The sequence below is a fragment of the Chiloscyllium punctatum genome, chromosome 19, assembly GCF_047496795.1.
Source record: "Chiloscyllium punctatum isolate Juve2018m chromosome 19, sChiPun1.3, whole genome shotgun sequence".
Classification (NCBI taxonomy): Eukaryota; Metazoa; Chordata; class Chondrichthyes; order Orectolobiformes; family Hemiscylliidae; genus Chiloscyllium; species Chiloscyllium punctatum.
Genome location: NC_092757.1, coordinates 69,051,336 through 69,074,156, shown reverse-complemented (window position 1 = coordinate 69,074,156; position 22,821 = coordinate 69,051,336). Strand labels below are relative to the sequence as shown.

General features: G+C 38.2%; 1 protein-coding gene across 2 annotated transcripts in view; it reads left to right on the top strand.

Annotated features, from left to right (window-relative positions):
• The window catches only part of usp32 (ubiquitin specific peptidase 32), a 187,691-nt gene that overhangs the window by 80,400 nt on the left and 84,470 nt on the right, over positions 1–22,821 (top strand). For both annotated transcript variants that reach the window (XM_072589621.1, XM_072589620.1), the window contains exon 5: positions 21,446–21,605. In XM_072589621.1, the coding sequence (XP_072445722.1) occupies positions 21,446–21,605 (160 nt within the window). The remainder of the gene's footprint in view (positions 1–21,445; positions 21,606–22,821) is intronic.

Below are 22,821 nucleotides of genomic sequence, written 5' to 3'. Positions count from 1 at the left end.
TTCCACTGCTATGTCTTTGAATGACAGTTAGGTATCGCAGCCAAGTCACCTCTCATAACTTTGTAGTTTCTTTTGTTTAAATTTTGAACCTAATCTTCAACTGGATTATTTTGAATTCTTCATTGGGATAGAAAATTATCATATTATGGTCACTTCCTCCTTATCTCTCAGTAAGGTTGTTGGTAAACTATCTCTCATTACACAAATGTAGAATAGCCTGCCATCCCTCAAGTTGGTTACTCAACAAAAAGGTCTTTAAAAATACTTATGTACACTTCAGGAATTCATTTGCCATGTGCTGACTGTTAATATTGTTTGCCTGGTCAGTATTGAGGTTAAAATGATATACAATTACTGTGGCACACTTCTTGCATGCATCTGATTTCATGTTTAATGCCATCTCTACCTCATCACTACTATTTGGAGGCCTACTCCCACTCATGTTATTGGCCCTTGATTGCTTCTTAGCTCCATCTAAACTAACTCCATGGCTGGCTGTCTTGCACTGTATTTCTTCCTTTCTCACAATTGCCCTAATTCCCTCTTTCATTTCAAAGGTAACCTCACCTCATTTTCCCTTTTGTCAGTACTTCCTAAAAATTGAATACCATCGGATATTCAGTTCACAGGCTTCGTCACTCTACATAAGTTTGTACATATTCCATCTTACCCAGATTCTGTCCCAATCACTCAAAAATCTAAATCCCTCCTCCTACACCATCCCTCCAGCTATGCATTGACATCTATTACCCTGAGTTTACTACCCATTGAGATTCTGCTTTTTAAATCACTTTCTACATTTGTATATTGTGCTTGAAATCTCTGTTTTCATCTGTGTTGTTGGTACCAACATGGGCCATAATCTCTGGCTGCTCTCTCTTTAACCCCCCCCCCCCCCCCCCCCCCCCCACTCCGACTGCAGTGTTTCCTGCAGCTGCTCTGTGACATATTTGACCTTGGTCCCAGGGAAGCAACAAACTATCCTGGTATCACATCTGTGGCTGCAGAAGCATTTGTCTGTTCCCTTTTACAATAGAATCCCCTGTCACCGTTGCTCTTTCACTCTTTCTCTTTTCTCCCTCCCCTTCTCTCTCATCAATCCCATTTGATGAGCTGCAGTATTGGTCTTGAATATTGTCTAAACTCTTTCCATTTGTGCAACTTTTCAACTTTTGGTCTCCTTTGAGACGTTTTTGTAAGCACACATTTGATTTTAAAAGTCTCCCAAACTCAAAAAATTGCCCCCTCTCACCATATTTTGGGCCTCCCCAATCTTGTGCTAATTCTTATTATTGTTCGAACATGTTTGGCTTTTATATGTTTTAACTTTGCCACTAATTTGTATGCTGTATGAAGATTTAAGAATAGTAAGCATAACAACAGAGACTCACCAAATAGCTTTGCTGTGCAATATGGCAAGAACCACTTCCAGTTGATTGCAGCGCGTCTTTTTGACTGCCTGTCTTAGGGTCCCCATTACTCGCGTTACCTTCTAAGGACTTTTACAATGGTTGACAATGGTTAGACGGTTATAATTTTAATTTGTTTTTGCATTCAGACTTTGTACCAGGTTCCCCAGGAACATTACTAGTTCAGCAACAATACCCCTGTGGTAAAATTAGCTATTTTGTTTGTGTTGCATGCTAATTTGTGTTCTGGACACATTATTATAACCATGCCAATTTATTTAATCTCACATTATTAACACAACCCTGAGACATAATTTAAATTAAAATTGTACTTCAGGTGATCATAATGTTTAAATGTCTTGTTTCCAGCGGTCACCTGAATGTGAATTATATGGCACCTACTTGACTAAATGGGTGTTTCTTTCCTGGTATTTAAAAATATGAAAGATAGATCTCTTCTCCGAATGGTTGCTACTTAAGTCAATGCATTGTTTCCCCCTTCTTTCTTTTCTATGTACAGAATAGTTCGCAGCTCAATAACACTGATTATGCACATTCTGCACAATGCCAAAGCTACTTGCATTATTGTTCAACTCTTTAATCTGTAGTGGTGGATATTGGTAGACCTGTTGTAACGGCAACCATTGTATGATTGTGCTGTCAAAAGTTGTGAACTGAAAGATGATACATTAAGTTAAACAATTACAGTTAAGAAGGGCCATCATTGTTTGTGCTGTATCTTTGATCTATCCACTCAAGTCTTAAATTCCAGTCCTTTCTCTATACAGTCATTTTACATCTTACTTTTCAAATAGTTATCCATTCATTTTTATGAATAATAGATTATCCCTCCACCACTATTTCTGATGTGGCATTCCATGATACAATAGCCATCTGTATGTATTTTTTTAATTCCTTAAATTTTCTTGCCTTTTAGTTATGAGCTTGTATTTTGCTCTGAGATGTGACAATTGGAAATAGATGTTTCCTATTTATCATGTCATTAACTTCAGCAAATATTTCAAGGAGAAATTAACTTTGCACATTTGCCTGAAAATGGTATACTTGTGAACACCGTCTGGATTTAAAACAAAAGCAACTCTTTTTGATCTGCAAATTAATTAATTTCAACTTCCTCACTTATTGTAAACATAGTATTCCAAATAAAGTATTTTAGTTGGTTTCTATTACTTTTGAGAATTTAATGTTGGTAGCTTTTGGTTGTAAAACAGAATAGCTGCTGCTTGTTGGATTAATCTGTCTCCTTAATACTTTTAAGGTAGGTTTGTTCCATTTTAGATCCATTTTGGATTTATTCTGTTCATGCTCTGTTTGAAGACAAAATGTAAAGTTGTAAAACATTAGTATTTCATTGGGGAAATAGCTGAAAACAGGTGAGTAAGCAAAGTAAAATTATAAATATTTGTTTATGTAGTAGAAATTGAAACAATTGAAAGTTGATCAATTAATTTAAATTCGCTTGTGACAGAATCCATGCTGAGCGATTTTAAGGATTGGTCACTGCAAGGTGACAGAGTCATAGAGGTGTACAGCATGGAAACAGACCCTTCGGTCTATAACATGCTTATTTTAGTTTAGTGTATTTATAACAGATTAAGGTTTTTACTAATAGAGTCCATGTATGTTGGAAGGTCATGTGTTTAAATTGTGCATAATAGTTATGATTTCAATCCATTCAAAATTAATAGACATGTGGTTAGGTTGCCCAGTTCGGCACTGGCACAATATATCCTAGGAGTATGTTAGAAATTTGCACCTGACGATGGATTTCCCTGAATCCTATATATCAAACTAGGTGTTTTCCACTAACTACTGCCTTTATCATGCCCTAATTCAATGTTTGCAGCATAGGGTGCTCCTCAACTTGGGATTTCGTACATGTAAATAATTATATATTGCATTGGGTCTCCCTGTTTAAATTAATAAGTATTTAAATTGGCAAGAATATTTGGGTATGTTAGCCTTATTAAGATTGTTCATGTCATGAAATGTGCACATTTGTAGTTGCTCGCCTTTCTTTATATTATCATATTTAATTGTCTGTACTGGTTTCTCATGAGACCGTGCCAAGCCAAGAGGGAAGTAGATAGGGACCGAGTTTCCCATTAGGCGATGGGTCACTAACCAGAGGGTCGCATTTTTAAGGTTTCGAAGAGATATAGGAAAATGTTTTTCCACCTAGAGGGTGCTGGGTATCTGGAACTCACTGCCTAAAAGGGTGATAAAAGTGAGAGCCCTCAAGACATTTTAAGTATTTTGAAATGCAAGAGTATGCAAGGCTATGGGCCAATTGCTGGAAAATGAGATTAACGGAAACAGATACTTGATGACCAGCTGTTTATCATGCTGTGAAAGTTCAATGACTCTTTCTGCCAAGTTTTTAGTGTGTTCTACTACTGGAAACAATGGAGGGATGCGTTTGCATTGTTAATTGATGAGTATTGCAGGAATAATTGCTAATCTGTATTGATTTCACATTAATGCAATAAATTATTATGTAACTTTAAATATACTGACGTTTCCTCAGGCTGAAGCAAAGACAACAAAGTCTTCAAATTTCTAGCTGTAGCTCCTGCTGGAAGGTTTGTGCATAGATAATGTCCAGACAGGGGGCTGGTTAATTAGTAGTGAGTTTTCATGTGAAAATCAGTACATTTTATTTGGTTTTATAAGCTAGTACATAGCTTTTCTTATTGCCATTTTAGTGGAAAAGTGCAGCATGAATTCAGGATTCTATTTCAACTTTTTGGCTGTATTTTCTGTTCTGTTTTGTGGTGATATTTTGTAAAATAGAGTGTATAATTGTGTCACTCAGAATTTGAATAGATATTACTTTATCTACTACGTTTGTTCACTTCAGTTCAAGAAAGATTTGGAAAGTAGGAACCAGATTAGAAAAGAACTGACATCAGATAATGACTACGTAACAGGAATTTTGTGGGTTGCCAGCTGTAATCGCATTCATTGGATACTTTAAGTTCCTCTTTGGTGTGGTTTCTGCTGGGGTTTCCCCACCAGCTTATGAGACCATATAGGTCATTATAGTCGGATTTAAAGGGAGTGGTTTCTTTACAGTGTGCATATCCAATAGGGTTTTTTAATGTAAATACGTATTCGTATTCTGTTAGTTGGACTGATTCCTCGCCCTCTGCTTTACCATCCGAAGTCAGTACATCGCTAAAGCCAAGTTGGTCAGGCAGTATATTCACAGTGAGTCTGTGGCACATAGTAATACTAAGACCATGTGCTTGATGTAAAAACTTTCCCTTTATATCAGAAAATACCCAAGGATTATATGAAGAATGGTAACTACAGCACATGTGGTGAGTGTTATTTGATTAACAAAGAAAATGTTCATGGTATTACACAAGTTTGTATTGTGCTTTGAGAATTAAACTTCCTATCATGTGTGCACAGATACTTTTTTCTTGCTGTGAAGCAGCTACAAAGATTATCCCATGTTACAGCTACAAGTTTTTGTTGAAGTGGTGCAGCCATAATATTTTGAGTTGAACTGGCTCAATGATGCCACAAATTTATGTTTGCATATACTAGAAATGTGTAACTTGATTTTTGTAAGGCGTTCTTACCAGTATTGTCTCATGTAATATTTTTTGACAATTTTCTGTCAGTATGCTGTTCTTTGACCAAAAATCTCACAAATGAAAATTTAGGATAATGGATTATGGGTGAACATTGTTTGAGTCATTGGCTTGTGAGCTGAATCTCATCATTTATCCTTGATTGCTTCAAACCAACATAAGCTACTATGTTGATAGGGACAGTGTTGTTTACTTAAATTAAGATAATACTAAGGCAAAAGTAAATTTCCAGACCAGATAATCTGCAACCTTTCACTTAAACTTATGCGCATTCCAAAACAGACGTTTAAAGGATTTCGCTGCTCGTTGGATGCTGCCTGAACTGCTGTGCTCTTCCAGCACCACTAATCCAGTATTTGGTTTTCAGCATCTGCAGTCATTGTTTTTACCCAGTTTTAAGGGTGGAAGCAAGCCTATCTTTGAGATTTTCTCGAGAAAAGTTAACCCCACCCCATGTGAAATGTTTGATCAACCTAGTTTTAGATGGAGAATTATAGCCTTTTTTGCCAGAAAAAAACAGACAGTGCAGACAACATTCTGACTCAAGGATCCTCTGTTTATGCCAAGACACCTACTGCATGTACATCTGAATAAGATGCAAGTTGCTATGCAAATCTACCTGCTCACATTGCTATCTTTAATACTGGCATTGATTAACAGCTTTAAGGATCTTTTAGGGTTCATTTGGAACCATTTTAAGTTCCTAATTTAATGTTAACTATACTGTTTGAAGTACTATATTTGGACATCTGATCTTATTGATGAATCTGTACTCTCACTCATCCACACATGCTCAAGAGGCCTATTTCACCATCTTCAGCGCAATCTTTCAATGGACTCTCACATGTGCATAAAGATGAGTCCACAATCCCCCTGGACATTCTCAGCCTTGTTGTCTGATCTGCCTGCTGCCTCAAAACCTCATCCTACAAACTATCTGTTGCCTTAGAGTCTCAACCACTGACCAGTCCAGCAGACATCCTCTCCCTTCCAGTGTCCAGCCATCCACTGGATGGTCAGGTCATTAGTACAGCTGGCTGCTGTGCCAAACTGAAGCCAGATCTCTTCCACCAGTGACTCCAATCATGGGAAAAAGGAGAGAATCACTTATAATTGGAAGAGAATCCCCATTCAGTATCTGGGATACCTATCTGTACTTTGAGCACTGGTTGTGTGACAGATAGAACCACTTAATGGGCCATATTCGCACCCATGGGCTGCTTGTTGGACAGAACTGGTGTAAAATATTTTAGTCATCTATATTTTTGTAATATGACTAGATGTCTCTCAGTTAGGTCACGTAAAATGTTATGCCAAAGCATACTAAGCTTCCTTCAAGAAACAACAAACGGTTTTAAATTGTTAGAAATATGATGCTTGTCTAAATTTCATCTTAGAAAATCATCAATCCTTATTTGAACTACCATCTTGGTGTAAAGGAGCAGAATTGTCATGTTAATTGTTTTTGAGGGAAGTTTCAAATGATATCAACTATTTAATATTACAGCAAAAATAAATGGAAGAAAACAAAGATGGTAAAAGTAAACAATTCATTTTTTGTTGAGATCTGTTAGATTTTTGTCCTATTCCAGAATACCAGTTGGTTTTTGAATGGCTGAGAAGCTGGTGCAGGGGCAAGAATTCACATTTTTGGATCATTGGGATCTTCAAGTTCCACCTGAATTGGAAGGGAACCAATATTCTTGCGGGGAGATTTGCTAGTTTCACCCAGGAAGCTTTAAATGAAAAAGTGGGGAGAGGAGATGCTGAGGCTGGCACAGTAGATAAGGCAGAGAATGAGATAAGACTGATAAATTAAACTGCATTTAATTCAGTGTGACAGGCCTGACCGGTAAGGCAGATGAACATAGGGCACGGTTGGGAACATGAGACTTGGCTGTCAGTGCCATTACAGAAACATGGCTCTGGGATGGACAGGACTGGCAGATTGATGTTCTGGATATTAATGCTCTGTGAAGAATAGGAAGGTAAGGGGGGAGGTGGAATGGCATTTTTGGTTAAGAAGAGCATTATGGTTGTACTTAGGGAGGATATTCCTGGAGATCATCCAGTGAAGTTATATGGGTGGAAGTGAAAATAAGGAAGGGAAAATCACCATGTTAGGATTGTATTATAGCCCCCCAATAGTCAGTGGGAAATTGAGATCTATTTAAGGAGATCTCCGATATCTGCATGAGTAATAGAGTTGTAATGGTGGGGGATTTTAACTTTCCAAATATAGACGGAGACTCTCATAGTGTTAAGGTCTTGGAGGGGGAGGAATTTATTAAGTGAGTACAAGAACATTTCCTTACTCGGTATGTGGATGTACTTATGAGAGAAGGAGCAACACAAACTTCTCTTGGGAAATAAGGCAAGTTACAGAGATGTCATTGGGGGAGCACTTTGGAGCAAGTGATCATAATTCTATTATTTCTAAAATAGTTATGGAAGAGAACAGAACTGATCAAAATGTTTAAGTTCTAAATTGGAGTAAGGCCAATTTTGACAGCATTAGACAGGAACGTTCAAAGGTTGATTGGGAGAGGCTTATTCACAGGTAGAGGGACATAGGAGGCCTTTAAAAACAAAATAATCAGAGCTCAGAGACAGTATGTTCCAGTTGATGTGAAGGACAAAGCTGGTAGCTAGGTATAGGGAATACTGGATGACTAGAGAAATTGAGGCTGTGGTCAAGAAAAAGGAGGTGGCATATATTAGGTATAAACAGCTTGGATTGAGTGAATCCCTAGAGTGCTGTCAGTGCAGTTGGAGTACACTTGAAGGCATTCAGGAGGGCAGAAAAAGGACATCGCTTTGGCAAATAGGGTTAAGGAGAATCCAAAGTAATTCTGGAAGTACCTTAAGGGCAAAAGAGTAAGTAGGGAGAGAATAGGGCCTCTTAAAGATCCATGTGGCCGTCTACATGTGGGACAGGAGATGGTTGAGATACTAATCAAATGTTTCATGTCAGTATTTACTGTGAAGGAGGTCATGGAAACCAGTGTACTTGGGAAATAAGTAGTGATGTCATGACAAGAGTTAATACTACAGAAAAGTCGTACTGCTGAAGGTCTTAAAGCATACAAAGGTAGATAAATCCCCTGAATCTGATCAGTTGTTTCCCAGAACCTTGTGAGAAGCTAGGGGTGAGATTGCTGGGCCCCTGACTGAGATGTTTGTATCATTGACAGCCATGGGTGAGGTGCTGAAAGACTGGAGATTGGTTAATGTGGTGCCACTGTTAAAGAGAGGTGGTAAGGAAAAGCCAGGGATCTATAGACCGGAGATTCAGAAGTCAGTGATGAGTAAGTTAATGGAGGGGATTCTGAAGGACAAAATCTATATGCGTTTGGAAAGGCAATGATTAGGGAAATTGTGTCTCACTAACTTTCTTGAGTTTTTTGAAGAGGTGATAAAGAAGGATGATGAAAGTAGAGTGGTAACCATTGTCTGTATGGATTTCAGCAAGTATTCGTCAAGGTTCGACATGATACCTGATTAGTAAATATAGATCACGTGGTATCAAGGGAGAACTAGCTGGTTGCTTACAGAATTGGCTCAAAGGTAGGAGACGGTGTTGATGGCGGGTTGCTTCTCAGACTGGAGGCCAGTGATCTGCGGTGTGCCACAAGGATCACTGCTGGGTCCATTGCTTTTTGTAATTCATGTAAATGATTTGGATGTGAATATGGTTACCAAGTTTGCAAATCACACCAAAAACACTGGACAGTGAAGAAGATGACCTCTGAGCACAATGGAACTTTGATCAGATGGGCCAAGGAGTGCAGAATGAGTTTAATTTAGATAAATGAGAGGTATTGTATTTTGTTAAGGCAAACCAGGGCAGGACTTAGGCAGTTCGTAGTAGGGTCCTCACGAGTATTGTCGGACAAAGAGATCTAGGGGTGCGGGTGCATAGTTCCTTGAAAGGGGAGTCGCTGGTGACACGCTTGCCTTCATTGGTAAAAACATTGAGTACAAGAGTTGGGATGATATGTTGCAATTGGACAGAACTTTGATGAGGCCACTTGAAGAATACTACCCTCAATTCTGGTTGCACTTCTGTAGGAAGAATGTTGCACTTGAGAGGGTGCAGAAAAGATTTACAATGATGTTGCTGTGACTGGAGGGTTTGAGTTATAGGAGAGGCTGAGGCTTTTATCTCTGGAGTGTGAGAGACTGAGAGGTGACCTTATGGAGGTTTATAAACTCATGAGGTAGAGGATGTTGTGTATGTGGAACAAGCTGCCACAAATTGGTGGAGTTGGGAGCAAATACAACATTTAAAAGGAATCTGGATAGGTGTATGAATAGGTGGGGTTTCGATGGATATGGGCCAAATGCTGGCAAATGGAACAAGGTCAGATTGGGATATCTGGTTAGCTTAGACAAGTTGGAACATTGGGTCTGTTTCCGTGTTGTATGACTCTATTTATGTTTATCATTCCAAGCATATGTCCCCAAACCAACAAATACAGTTTGTCTTTTTCTAGGACAGTAAGTAAATAGGTTCAAAGCCTGTCATCTGCATGACTGAGCATCATTAGTCTGCAATTAATTTTTCTTTGCTGCAAAAAGTGATATGCTGTCAAATCTTTTCTTCGTACACTCATCAGGACAGATGTAAGAATACCAAGATGTAGAGGGAATAACGACTTATACTCCATCAAAAACTGTGCGCTGATCAGTTGCCAAGTGGACTTTGATCAAGGCATTGCTATAGAGAATACACCAAAGAAAAGTTAACTCAAGGCTTTTGAATTCAAAAAAAAGGCCTTTACCATTAGCTTGAACAAACATTTTTACATCTCAAGCATTGGCATGCATCCTTAAGAAATTTGAGGACATAACATTTCATTTAATTTTTTTTTAAGAAGTCTTAATTTCCTATTTAAAAGTCATCATTCAGTTGCTTCTACCACTCACTTTAGGTAACAAATGTCAGACCACAGCTCAGTAAGAAATATTTCTCCTCATTTCCACTGTTACATTGCAGACTGTTTTCTTGTAACTATAAATATTGACTGCCTTTCTTATTTTGTTATCAGAGTTCATCAAGAATGAGAAACATTTCAGTGCACGATAACTTGATTTCACTTTTTTAACAAGTGAAATTAGAGAAGTATAGAAAATGTAAGTGTCAGAGCTGTATTGGAGTTATGTGCACTTACTTTTAATTTTTTTGTTGTCAATTATGGGATTTCCCTGAAGATATTCTGGGGAAATTCAATGTTTTCTATTTTGTCAAGGGAATTTTGTTCTGTCTGTTGATGATCCTTGAGAAATATTTCTCAGGCCAAGTTGAATTTGTCATTTCATTTTGTTTTGTTAAGTATCACTGGATTATGTATTCTGAGAGTGGAAATATCAGCATACGTTAAAAATAGTGTTTTCTTATTTTTATCTTACATAATTAAAATAAATGAGTAATCTCAAGACTGCAAATTTTATTGCCTTTTCATTTGCAGAATTACATAATTTAAATATTGCATCACCTAGGATTAAGCTACTGTCCAGACTGAATCTCCAACAATCCTTTTGTATTTAATCAGACAGAAAATGTATATCACTTCAGAGAACAGTTGGCGAGCAACCAATAATAGAAAGCAATCAGTTTGATAACCTGCCAATGTGAATAATGTTTTAAAATAAAATTAATGCCAGGATTGTTGTACTCCATCTCTGACACTTGTTTTGCTCTAAAATGAGTAATTACCCCCTCCATCCCCTTCCGCCACATAACCCCCCAATTCCAATTTCCAACTTCCAACTAAGATAAGGTGATTGTTGCACTCCCTTGACTAAGCAAGCGTTAAGGACTCCACACACACAAACTTCTCTCCAAAAACACTTGTTCTATCCCTCAGCCTCTAAATCTGCTTGGGCAGAATGCAGGTTTCTCCATTGATTTCCTGCATCTAATGTGAGTTAGATTACAGAAACTAAGGCATGCATTAGATTAGATTAGATTAGATTAGATTAGATTAGATTAGATTAGATTACTTACAGTGTGGAAACAGGCCCTTCGGCCCAACAAGTCCACACCGCCCCGCCGAAGCGCAACCCACCCATACCCCTACATCTACCCCTTACCTAACACTACGGGCAATTTAGCATGGCCAATTCACCTGACCTGCACATCTTTGGACTGTGGGAGGAAACCGGAGCACCCGGAGGAAACCCACGCAATTAGTTAATGGTATTTGCTTTTTAGTGATACTGAAATTATTTTTGCCATTTCACATTACTTATTGTTCATACTTTTCAAATCTAATCATTTAAAAAGCATTATTGTACATTAATCAGTTTAAATGTTCACTTCAACTTTTGGCCCCATTGAGATCTATTTTCAGAATAAAGTCAGAACTTTCGCTGAAATTATTTTATTGTATTGCAGACTCCTATGTGATAAAGCTTAACTCTAATATCTAAAAGTATGGTTGAAAGACACAAAACACAGTAGTCATGTCTTCATCTGGAACTGAAGGGATATATGGAAATCTGGAACTTGTTTTTCAAGGCTAATTTGACTCAAGATGTCTTCTAAACACAGTGACTTTCTCAATCCCTAGTTGGCTCATTTATTGGAAGTGCCTCAAGGGAGTGTTAGTGAGTATTTCTGGCCTGCAACCCCTGTCCTTGGAATGTAAAATTAAGAGCTTTAAGCTCATACTTGTGCTGCTTCTCATCCGGAGCATCTCAAAAGAATTGGGAACAGGAGTAGGCAATTCAGCCCATTGAGCCCGCTCCGCCATTTCAACTTTCTGATTTTCTTTTGATTCCACTTTCCTGCCTGCTCTCCAAAGCCATTAAATACAGTAGTGATTAAAAATCCATCTCCTTAAATGTACACAAATTCAATTTTCCATTAGCCACCACACTCTGGGGTAATAGCTTCCATGTATTCATTACTCTGAGTAGTAATTTCTCCTTACCTCTGTTTTAAATCTGCTGACCCTTATCCTTAAACTTTTTTTTATTCATATGTGGGATGTGGGGGGGTCACTGGCTGGCCAACATTTATTCCCTGTCCCTCGTTGCTCTTGAGAAGGTAGTGGTGAGCTGCTGCCTTGAATCACTGCAGACACTGCTATTAATTGACCCATGATGCTATTAGGGAGGGAATTCCACGATTTTGACCCAGTGACAATGAAGGAATGGCAGTATATTTCCAAGTAAGGATGGTGAGTGGCATGGAGGGGAACTTGAAGGTGATAGTGTTCCCATGCATCTGCTGCCCTTCTGGATGGAAGTGGTTATGGGGTTCGAAGGTGCTGTTTGAGAATCTTTGGTAAATTTCTGCATTTTTCTACCTTTTGTTCTAGTTTGCCTGATGAGAGGGAACATCCTCTCCACATCTACTTTGTCAATCTCCGTTAACGTCTTAGAAACCTCAATTATATCTCCTCTCATTCTTCTAAACTCCGGGGAGTATAGGCCTAAACCACTCAATCTCTCTTTATAAGACAAACCCATCATCTCTGAAACCAATCTAGTGAACCTCCTCTGAATTGCCTCCAAAGAATTGTGTGTGTTAACTCTGCTTAATGGCACAGCTCTACCAGATTGTAGTACGATTTGTGTCCAGTTTATCTTTTTTCAAATGTGATGCTGCCTATAATGGATCATTTTTCATTCCTTTACCACAAAAATTGTAAAGTTTATATTAATATATAAATATTAATTAGACGCTACTAATCCACTATTTGAAATTGATGTCAAAACATTAAATAGATACTTGATGGTTGTCTTTGAGTTTTAGGCATTGCTTGACTGCGCAATGATATACTTTTGCTAATGCAGAGGTGATCAATGAGTGGGACATGGTAAGGGTTGAGTCTGCAGTGACAATGTTTTGGGTGGTTTTGTATTTTGAGAAGATGGCGTGTGAGGGGCTATCCAAAAGTGTATTAGAATCGTTGTGTCGAAAGGTAACACATTCATTTGATTCTTTTTGAGTATCTCAAGTGAAATCCATTGTGCACAAGGTCTACAAAAAATAATTTTTGCATTGTGTTGGCTGCTCCATAAACAGCTTTGGAATAGCATTTACAATGGGAAAGTTTTTAAGAATGTCTTGTCTAAGTTAGTACTGAAGAACAAACAAATGAAAAGGCATGATACCTTTGAATGCAAATTTTGTACATCACGCGTCAATTATTTGCAAGGATGTGCAACTGAGCTAATTGTAGCAGGGAAGTCTTCACAATGTAAGCTTTTGTTTGATCTTCGAGTGATGGGAAGGGAATTCAGCATTTCTGAGCTACAGGAACTGACCATTCTTCTGAAATCTCTCTCAAAATTCATATATTCAGACATCAGGTGAGGTCCAAATGTTTTTAGCTTCTCAAAATATATGGACAAGAATCATCACTTGGTGGCAGGCATCCAAGGAATGATACCCACTAAGAAAAGATGGATGAAAATATTTAAACCTTGAGCATCACCAAGAACTACTTCAAAGATGTTGAATTTAAATATAAATTTACTTTAGTGTTAGCCTTGGCTCAACTGGTACAATACTTGCATCTCAGAGTTATACAGCACAGAAACAAACTCTTCAGTTAAACTTGTCCATGCAACCCATGTTCCAAGTTCAAAAAGCACTCCAGGAATTGAGTACAAATTTGAGGCAAACATTGATAAATGAGGAAATACTGTGATCTTTCAGCTGAAATATTAAACCAAGGCCTTATCTGTTCTCTCGAGACATCATGACACCTTTTCAAATAAGTGAAATTATCCATTATGTATTTGCCAGCAGTCATTCCCTAATTAAGATCACAAAAATAGATTGTTTAGTTCTTATTATATTGCTGTTTTTAGGAACTTACTGTGTGTAATTTGATTGCTGCCTTTTCCACACTGCAATAGTGACTATACTTCCAAAATCTTTCTTAGAACATTAAACCCTTTGGAATGTCTAGTGGTCATGAAAGATATTTTGGAAATATAAGTCTTTCTTTGATAAATAGCTGACAATTGAATTGTTTAAATATACCATTAAAAACCTTGATTGCAGGCCACCTGACATTTTGATCATGAAACTAGCTTAGCTGATGTCAGAATCACCTCTTACAACAAACTACTCATGTCCTATTCAACTCTACATTAAGTATAATGTCAAATAGTCTCTGGAAAGATATATGTCTGAAATCAGCAGTAAACAGGCCTGTATTCTTGTGACTTGGTTTCTTGGCTATCCAAGAGGAACTTGGATAGCTTGAGAAATGTAGCATTGAGAATCCAGTATTGAAATATTATCATAATCCTTTTTAGTGGTTTCATCTTCGGATCTAATGTTCAAATAATAGTTACCCTGTCATTCATTCAGTTGTCCCCAAATCTAAACAATGAATCCAAGCTAATCTTGAAATAGCAGAAGCAGTAATTACAATTACAGCAAAATACAATTACAGCAAAATACAATTCAATTACATTCTGTTGCTATTCAAAAAAATTTGTCCTGCATTGACACCTTTCCTGGATTTAAAACTGAACTGCGCAGTTATGATTTTTTAATCAAGTATTTGTGATATTACATTGTCCTATCAGAAAGGATTATACATTTTATTAGAAAGAATTGAAAGACTTTTTTGCTGAAGATTGTTCTGGTTGTATTCCAACATGTTTGAAATCACATGATCAGAAATAGCCACATGTGACTCTGGATCTTGCTAGTTTTGAATGCATGGCTAACTGTATTTTTGAGTTTTGACTTTAGTTTTTCAGGATGTGTTGAGTGAATCTTGAGGTATTTTTATGGGTATGCAGTCCATATTGCTGAGATCAAATCTGCTATGTTGGTAAAGCTGCGAATTTCCACCAAAATCTTGGTTCTGTAGAGCCTTTGCCTCTATCACTTTTTACCCAGCAATCAACTTGCTCTGGAATTTATTTTCTTTGACTTCTTCCTATTGCTCCTTTATCGTCTCCACTGGCCCTAACCTGATCTGTCTTGCTTTCTAGAATATTAATTTCTAATCCTTGGAAATGATGTCACAATAAATGTTTTTATGAATAATATGGTGCTAATAGAAATGTGACACAGATTGTCAGACAAGACAAATTGTTCACAAACTGTTTGACTCAAAGCTAAGCATCAAGTGTAGCATCAAGTCTCTTGCCAAGATTGTTTATATTCATTTCAACAACTTGGGTAATCTCATCCACACTGCTGTTGAAATCCCTGTTGCTACCCTTGCTGTTTCTAGAGCTGTCAATATCTTCCTTTTTGGTTTCCCATCTTACACCGATTTACATTTCATATAAACCTCTGACATATATTGCCTCCTTCAAACAGAAGTTAGTTGAAACCCAGCATCCCATCCTATATGTAGATCTTGTATTTCTGCAACCAAATGTAAGTTAACATGATATACTTGAGATTGTAACCTTTATTCATCTATTGACACAAAATACTCAAAGAATGATTCACCTTGAGTCTGTTACAGGTTTAGTCTTAGTGATGGTTCCTGCTTGAAGACCTCTTTCGCCTTCTGTGCATTATGCTGCAAATTCTCCTCTGCCATTGTACCACCAGCTGCCCAAAACAACATTTTATTTGCTGCAGCATGCTGAAATATTAAATGCTTTGCTGACAAGCTATGTTTTCTTCATATTGTATCCTGCAGATAAGTAGATGTAATGTTGTCATTCTCAGTGCTTCTGAAAAAAGAAATGTTAGGAACACTATAGGGCAGTGAATGAAAGATAAGTTTTATCTTATGACCTCTTGATTTTTATTTGAGAATAATGTTTAATTGAAATTTCATTCTGGTCAAAATGAGTGGAACTAAATACTATGTGGGGGGATGGTGTTCGTAGTGCAGAACTTCTGCTCAAGTTTATCTGATCAATCTTAGTACTGAGAAATTCCAATTGCTCCTTAATATTCTTCTCTTTTTCTTTAGTTCATACATTTTGCTTTCCAGATTTTGCTTGCATATATGATTATTAAGCTAACAGGCAACCAAGTTGAACAAGTGATAGAAAACTCTCAAAGTTGACAATATTATGATCTTAAATCTACTTGCTTCATGAATCTATCCACTGCTGAAGGATCACAATGTGAATTCTCAAATTGTTGTGATACTGCTAACCTAGGTTGGGAATAAAGAGGAAAGTAATTGAAAGTAATTCCGCTTAGTGGTTTTATTGCCTTGGAAGTGTCTCTGCCAGTGCCCTGCAAATAAAAATAACACCACAGCAAATTCAATTCATAAACAGTCCATATAATTTATTCAACCTAACTGACCCCTAGAGTAGAATTTTTTTTGCCATGCCACATCATCTTTCCCAGAATATTTCATTTGTTATATGAATTGATTAGTCCTGATATTTTAGCTTCTAAATATTTGAATTGAATAGAATTGCATTGAATTGAATTAGCTTTATTGTCATGTACTCAAAGTCACCAATTATGGCACCATCTTAGGTACAAGGTACTTGCGTACCGTTTCTTCAGTACAAGTTCTGGAAAAGGAATACAAAAATAAGGAAATAAGATGTCTAGCATTACCGATCAAAGAATAAATTAACAAATAGAGAAATAAAAAGTTTGTAACAACAGTCCTTCCAACCTAATCCACGCTGGCATATAACCTCCAGTCCGTGCTGGACCTTGACTCCAGACCATGGCAGGCTTCACCTTGAGGCCAGACAGCCACTCTGGAATTACCTCAGACCAGAAGTCCATGCTGAGGTCACACCGGGCTGGGAGACTGCCAAATATTTGGCAAACCTGAAGTTTCTTTAAGTGCAATGACAAATGTTGTTCCAGTTTAAGCCCTAAATTTGAACTGCTAGATGTGTAACTAGAAGACTGCGCCATATTTTCCAATTATTTTAAACCTACAAATAAAGAAATCCACAGACAATCAGGTTTTTTGTTATAAAGAAAGTGGAATATACACTAAGTCTACAAACAATATGCATGTAAGGAACATTATGATCTATTTAGGGAACATGAATAAGGTAGACAAAGCTGAATCGATTGCAGCAACCTTCAGCATTTAAAAATAAATCCAAATAACTTGTTTCAACAGAACTACACCACAGGATTTCACACTTTAACAAAATGAATATTGTTGCAAAAATGAAATTTTAGAAAAAGTCCTAAAATGGTGTATAGCTATATAGGTTATGCGCTCTTAAAAGACCCATCAGTTTTCAAGTAATTTAATTCTGTAGAAACCATTCTCAAGTATGCCATAAACCTCTGGAGCACTTTCCTCAGAAGTAGAACTTTAAGTTATTATCAGAGGTAAAACTTGAATTTACAATCTCTTGAATGTGTATTTCTCAATCCCTTGTTCTGATTACTTTTTTACTACTTCCTAAAGCTAATCTACTTGTTACTTTCTTACAACTTGATGTGAGGACACTGCAGATTCTCCAATTAGCTTCAAACTAGGCAACCTTCCAGATTTTGTGCTCATAAGATTCAAACTGAAATTTAAGTCCCTCCTTTGATGCAGTTGCTGGCTAAAGTAATGACTTATAGTAATTGCAGGGTAAGTCTGACTATCATTTATCTTGGCAAACTTCCGAGTTACAAACCACATGACCATGCTTTGTTTTAATATTAATCCATGGGATGTGGGCGTCACTGATGAGGCCAGCAGTTATTGCCCATCCCTATTTGTCCAGAGGGCGGTTGAATGTCAGTCACATTGCTGTGGGTCTGGAGTCACATGTAAGCCAGACTAGGTAAGGATGGCATTTTCCTTCCCTGTAGGGCATCAGTGAACCAGCTAGGTTTCTCTGATAATCGACACATGGTCACCATTGTACTCTTAATTTCAGATATTTAATAAATTAAAATTCCACCATCTGCTGTGGCATGATACAGACCTAGGTCCCTGGAATCTCTGGATTAACAATCCAGCGATAATACCACTAAGCAATTATCTCCCCAATATAGATACAGAATTATGCCATTGGGCTCATCGGGTCCGCTTTGCCATTTGATCATAAATTGATATGTTTCTCAACCCCATTCTTCTGCCTTCTCCCTGAAACCCTTGATCATTTTATCAGTCTAGAACCTATCTATCTCTGTCTTAAATACACTAAATTACTTCCCTCTACAGCCCTCTGCAGCAATGAGTTCCATAGCTTACACACCTTCTGGCCAGAGAAATTCCTTCTCCCCTCCATTCTGAAGGGTCGTCCCTTCGTTTTGAGGCTATGCCCTTGGGTCCTAGTATCTCCTGCTAGGGCAACATTTTCTCCTCATCCACTCTATCCAGGCTTGTCACTATTCTGTAAGTTTCAATCAGGTTCCTCCTGTAATCCTTCTAAATTCCATTGAGTACAGACCCAGAGTCCTCAATCGTCCCTCATATAACAGCCCCTTCATCCCTGGAATCATTCTGGTGAACCTTTTCTGGACCTCCTCCAATGCGAGTACATCCTTCCTTAGTTACAGGGCCCAAAACTACATTGTTCCAAATGCTGTTTGACGAGAACCTATACAGCCTAGACAGTACATCTCTGCTCTTGTATTTGCACCCTCTTGAAATGATTGCCAATATTGCATTTTCTTCCTAACTGCCAAGTAAACCTGCAGGTTAACCTTAAAAGATTCCTGAACTAGGACTTCCATGTCTGTTTGTGCTTCAGATTTCTCTGTTTAGAAGACAGTCCATGTTTCTATTTTTCCTACTAAAGTGCATAACCTCACACTTTACCACATTGTATTACATCTGCCAGTTTTTCACCCATTCTCTTAGCCTGTGGTAAGAGACACCTTTATCCCTACTTTCTGCCTTCTGCCAGACAGCCTCCCCATTTCCCCTCCACTGTCTGTCCCTTCATCTAGTTTTGTGTCATCCATAAACTTAGCAACAGCACCCTCACTTCCTTCGCCTGGATCATTAATGGATGACATGAATACTTGTGGTACCAATATTGATCCCTATGAAAACTCCATTAGTCACTGGCTGCCATCCTGAAAAAGATTTGTTTATCCCTACTGTCTGCCTTTTGCTAGTGAGCCAGTCCTCCATCCATGCCAGTACCTTGCCTTATTTAGCAGCCGCCTATGAGCACCTTTTCAAAGACTTTCTGGAAATCTAAATAGATCATGTCTACTGGCTCTCCTTTGTCCAACTTTAAGATCTAAACTGCAACTAAAAACCTGCTTCAACAAATACCCACATTAATTGGCGCTACCCACCTCCATACAGTGTAGCTTGCTCTGCCAATCTTCAGCTGACCTCCAGCCAATGACCGCAAGCAGACTCACCTATTTTATAGTGCCATCTCTTCTATTTTGACTTCATTTCACAAATGTACGTGACCTTTTGAGCTTCTAATTCTTCAGTTATTCTGGCAGTCACTAAAGTCCAGCATTTAATTACTTTACCTTTATAGCAATCTTCACAGATAAATATTTTCTGTATATATTAACATGAACTATGAATTAGATTGTTGACTGGAATACTGTGCAGAGTTTTGGTCTCTTTGCTTATGGAGATGATATGCTTTGGAAGCAGTTCAGAGAAAGTTCACTGGGTCTATACTTGTGATGAAAGGGTTGCCCTGTTTAAAAAAAATGTTTGAGCAGTCAGTGGACATTGGGTCATATATAATATATATAAAATACACAGATGTGTTGGACAAAATTTTGATTGTCGAGACAGTTGAGGGTTATCAGAGTCGAAAGAAACTAGAGGTCAGGCTGTTATCCTATCATCTATGATATTGTTGAATAGCAGGGCAGGCTTGATGACCGCCATCTATTTCTTATGATAGTATACTAAGTACAGCCTGGCCACTGTCATGGCTTCGTGGACAATAATTTTACTAGTTATTTTGTTTAGTAGATTAAGAAGATACAGATTTTAGTTGTCAACACACCTTTTTTTTCAAATTTGATTTAGTTATTTTTCTAAATATACTTCTTGTTACATAATTATATAATTAATTATATATTTATATAATTTAAAAAGCAATAATTGTTGCTATTTTAGATTTGCTGTCATGCAGAAGAAGCTATGGGATCATACACAGCATATTCAACTAAATTAAAATATCACATTTACTCATGGACATTTTAAAAAAAAGTCAAATATCATAATAACGATCAGATTATTGGAGGTGTCTTGTCAGTACTTAATGGATTTCAGCACAAAAGCCTATTTCATTAATGTATAACGTGAATAGTTGTGGTACCAACACAGATCCCTGCGAATTGCATTAGTCACTGTCTGCCAACCTGAAAAATACACCTTTATCCCTACTTTCTGCCTTCTGTCAGTCAGCCGATCTAGGTACCAGTACTAGATTAGATTAGATTCCCTACAGTATGGAAACAGGCCCTTCGGCCCAAGAAGTTCACACCGACTCTCCGAAGAGTAACCCATCCATACACATTCCCCTACCCTATATTTACCCCTATCACTATGGGCAATTTAGCATGGACAATTCGCCCTGACCTGCACATCTTTGGATTTTGGGAGGAAACCGAAGCACCCGGAGAAGACCCACGCTGACATGGGGAGAATATGCCAACTCCACATGTACAGTTGCCTGAGGTGGGAATCAAACCCGGGTTTCTGGCGCTGTGAGGCAGCAGTGCTAACTACTGAGCCACTGTGCCGCCCCATTGTATTGTAAATAACTGCTGTGTGAAAAGTCGAGACTATAATCACTTCTGCACAAAAGATTTTCATGTTTAAAAATGTAAAATATTGTTTAAATATCTTTTTTAAACCACATTGCTGTCTGCTCAATATTGAAAGGAAGTCACAACTTACAGAACTTGTCATCTGAAACTTAAGTGCTTTGAATAAAGCTTCTTAACCTGACTGACCTATGTGCATTAAATACTGTTGATTTGATGCAGTGTGGCTTCACAAGCTCAAATCAACTCTTAAAAACACGTGAAACACTGTGGCAGCTATGGTTACTTATGTTGTTTTTAAACTCTTCTTGAGTTCCACTTTTCAGAGCATGCTTGAATTTTTTTTTACTTCTTCAACCCAAGTGTCAAGAGCTCGGCCAGCTTTTATTGTCCACCTCTGTTACCCTTTGAGAAGATGGTAACAACTGTGTGGTTTGTTAGGCCGTTTCAGGGAGCAGTTAAGAACCAAGTGGATCACTGTGCATCTGGGCTGGCAAATAGCCCAATCAGGGTAATGATAACATATTTTCCCTGCATCAAGGGCAGTAGCAAGCCAGTAACGTCATTCTAACTGATGCTGCTTTTTAAAAATTACGTATTTATTTAATTAACTGAAACTCTGCAACTGTCTTGTGAGGTTTGGACTTGTGACTCTGGACCATTTGTCTGAACCTCTTGAATTGCTGGTCCAGTTACTTTACTTTTCTATGAAAGTAATAATGATTACTTTGTATATTTTGTACATTCAATTCTAGTTTTACATTTTGCTTTCCATTTAGGGTGAAAAGGTAAACTATGAGAAGTTCAAGAACTGGCTCCTTCAGAATAAGGATGCTTTCACATTTGCTCGATGGCTGCTGTCAGGGGGAGTATGTGTCACTCTTACTGATGATAGTGATACACCTACCTTCTATCAAACTCTGGCTGGAGTCACTCATTGTAAGTATTTTTTGACATAGTGATTGTCTGAAGTCTAATGATGTGCAAGTACATTGACCCCTTACATTTCGGATATTTTTTTTCTGTGGAGAATTACTATTTGTATTCTCCCAAACTTTGAATACTATCTGTACTTACTGCGGGGCAAGCCATGGAAGCTAGTGAATCAGGGAAATAGATAGTGATGTCTTGATAAGAATCCACTTTACAGAAGAGAAGGTACATAGAACATTACAGCGCAGTACAGGCCTTTCGGGCTTCGATGTTGCGCCGACCTGTCATACCAATCTGAAGCCCATCTAACCTACACTATTCCATGTATGTCCATATGCTTGTCCAATGACGACTTAAATGTACTTAAAGTTGGCGAATCTACTACCGTTGCAGGCAAAGCATTCCATACCCTTACTACTCTCTGAGTAAAGAAACTACCTCTGACATCTGTCCTATATCTATCACCCCTCAGTTTAAAGCTATGCCCCCTCGTGCTCGCTGCCACCATTCTTGGAAAAAGGGTCTCCCTGTCCACCCTATCTAACCCTCTGCTTATCTTATATGTCTCTATTAAGTCACCTCTCAACCTCCTCCTCTCGAACGAAAACAGCCTTAAGTCCCTCAGCCTTTCCTCGTAAGACCTTCCCTCCATACCAGGCAACATCCGAGCAAATCTCCTCTGCACCCTTTCCAAAGCTTCCACATCCTCCATATAATGCGGTGACCAGAGCTGTACACAATACTCCAAGTACGGCCGCACCAGAGTTTTGTACAGCTGTAGCATAACCTCATGGTTCCAGAACTCGATCCCTACATTAATAAAAGCTAAAACACTGTATGCCTTCTTAACAATCCTGTCAACTTTCAAGGATCTGTGTACCTGGACACGGAGATCTCTCTGCTCATCTACACTACCAGGAATCTTACCATTAGCCCAGTACTTTGCATTCCGGTTAATCCGACCAAAGTGAATCACCTCACACTTGTCCGCATTAAACTCCATTTGCCACCTCTCAGCCCAGCTCTGTAGCTTATCTATGTCTCTCTGTAACCTACAACATCCTTCGTCACTATCCACAACTCCACCGACCTTAGTGTCGTCTGCAACTGGTGGTCTTAAAACATGTAAAGTGAGATAAATCCCTGGGACCTGATCAGGTGTATCCCAGGACATTGTGGGAAGCTAGAGAAGAAATTAGGGGGCCCCCAGCAGAGAGATTTT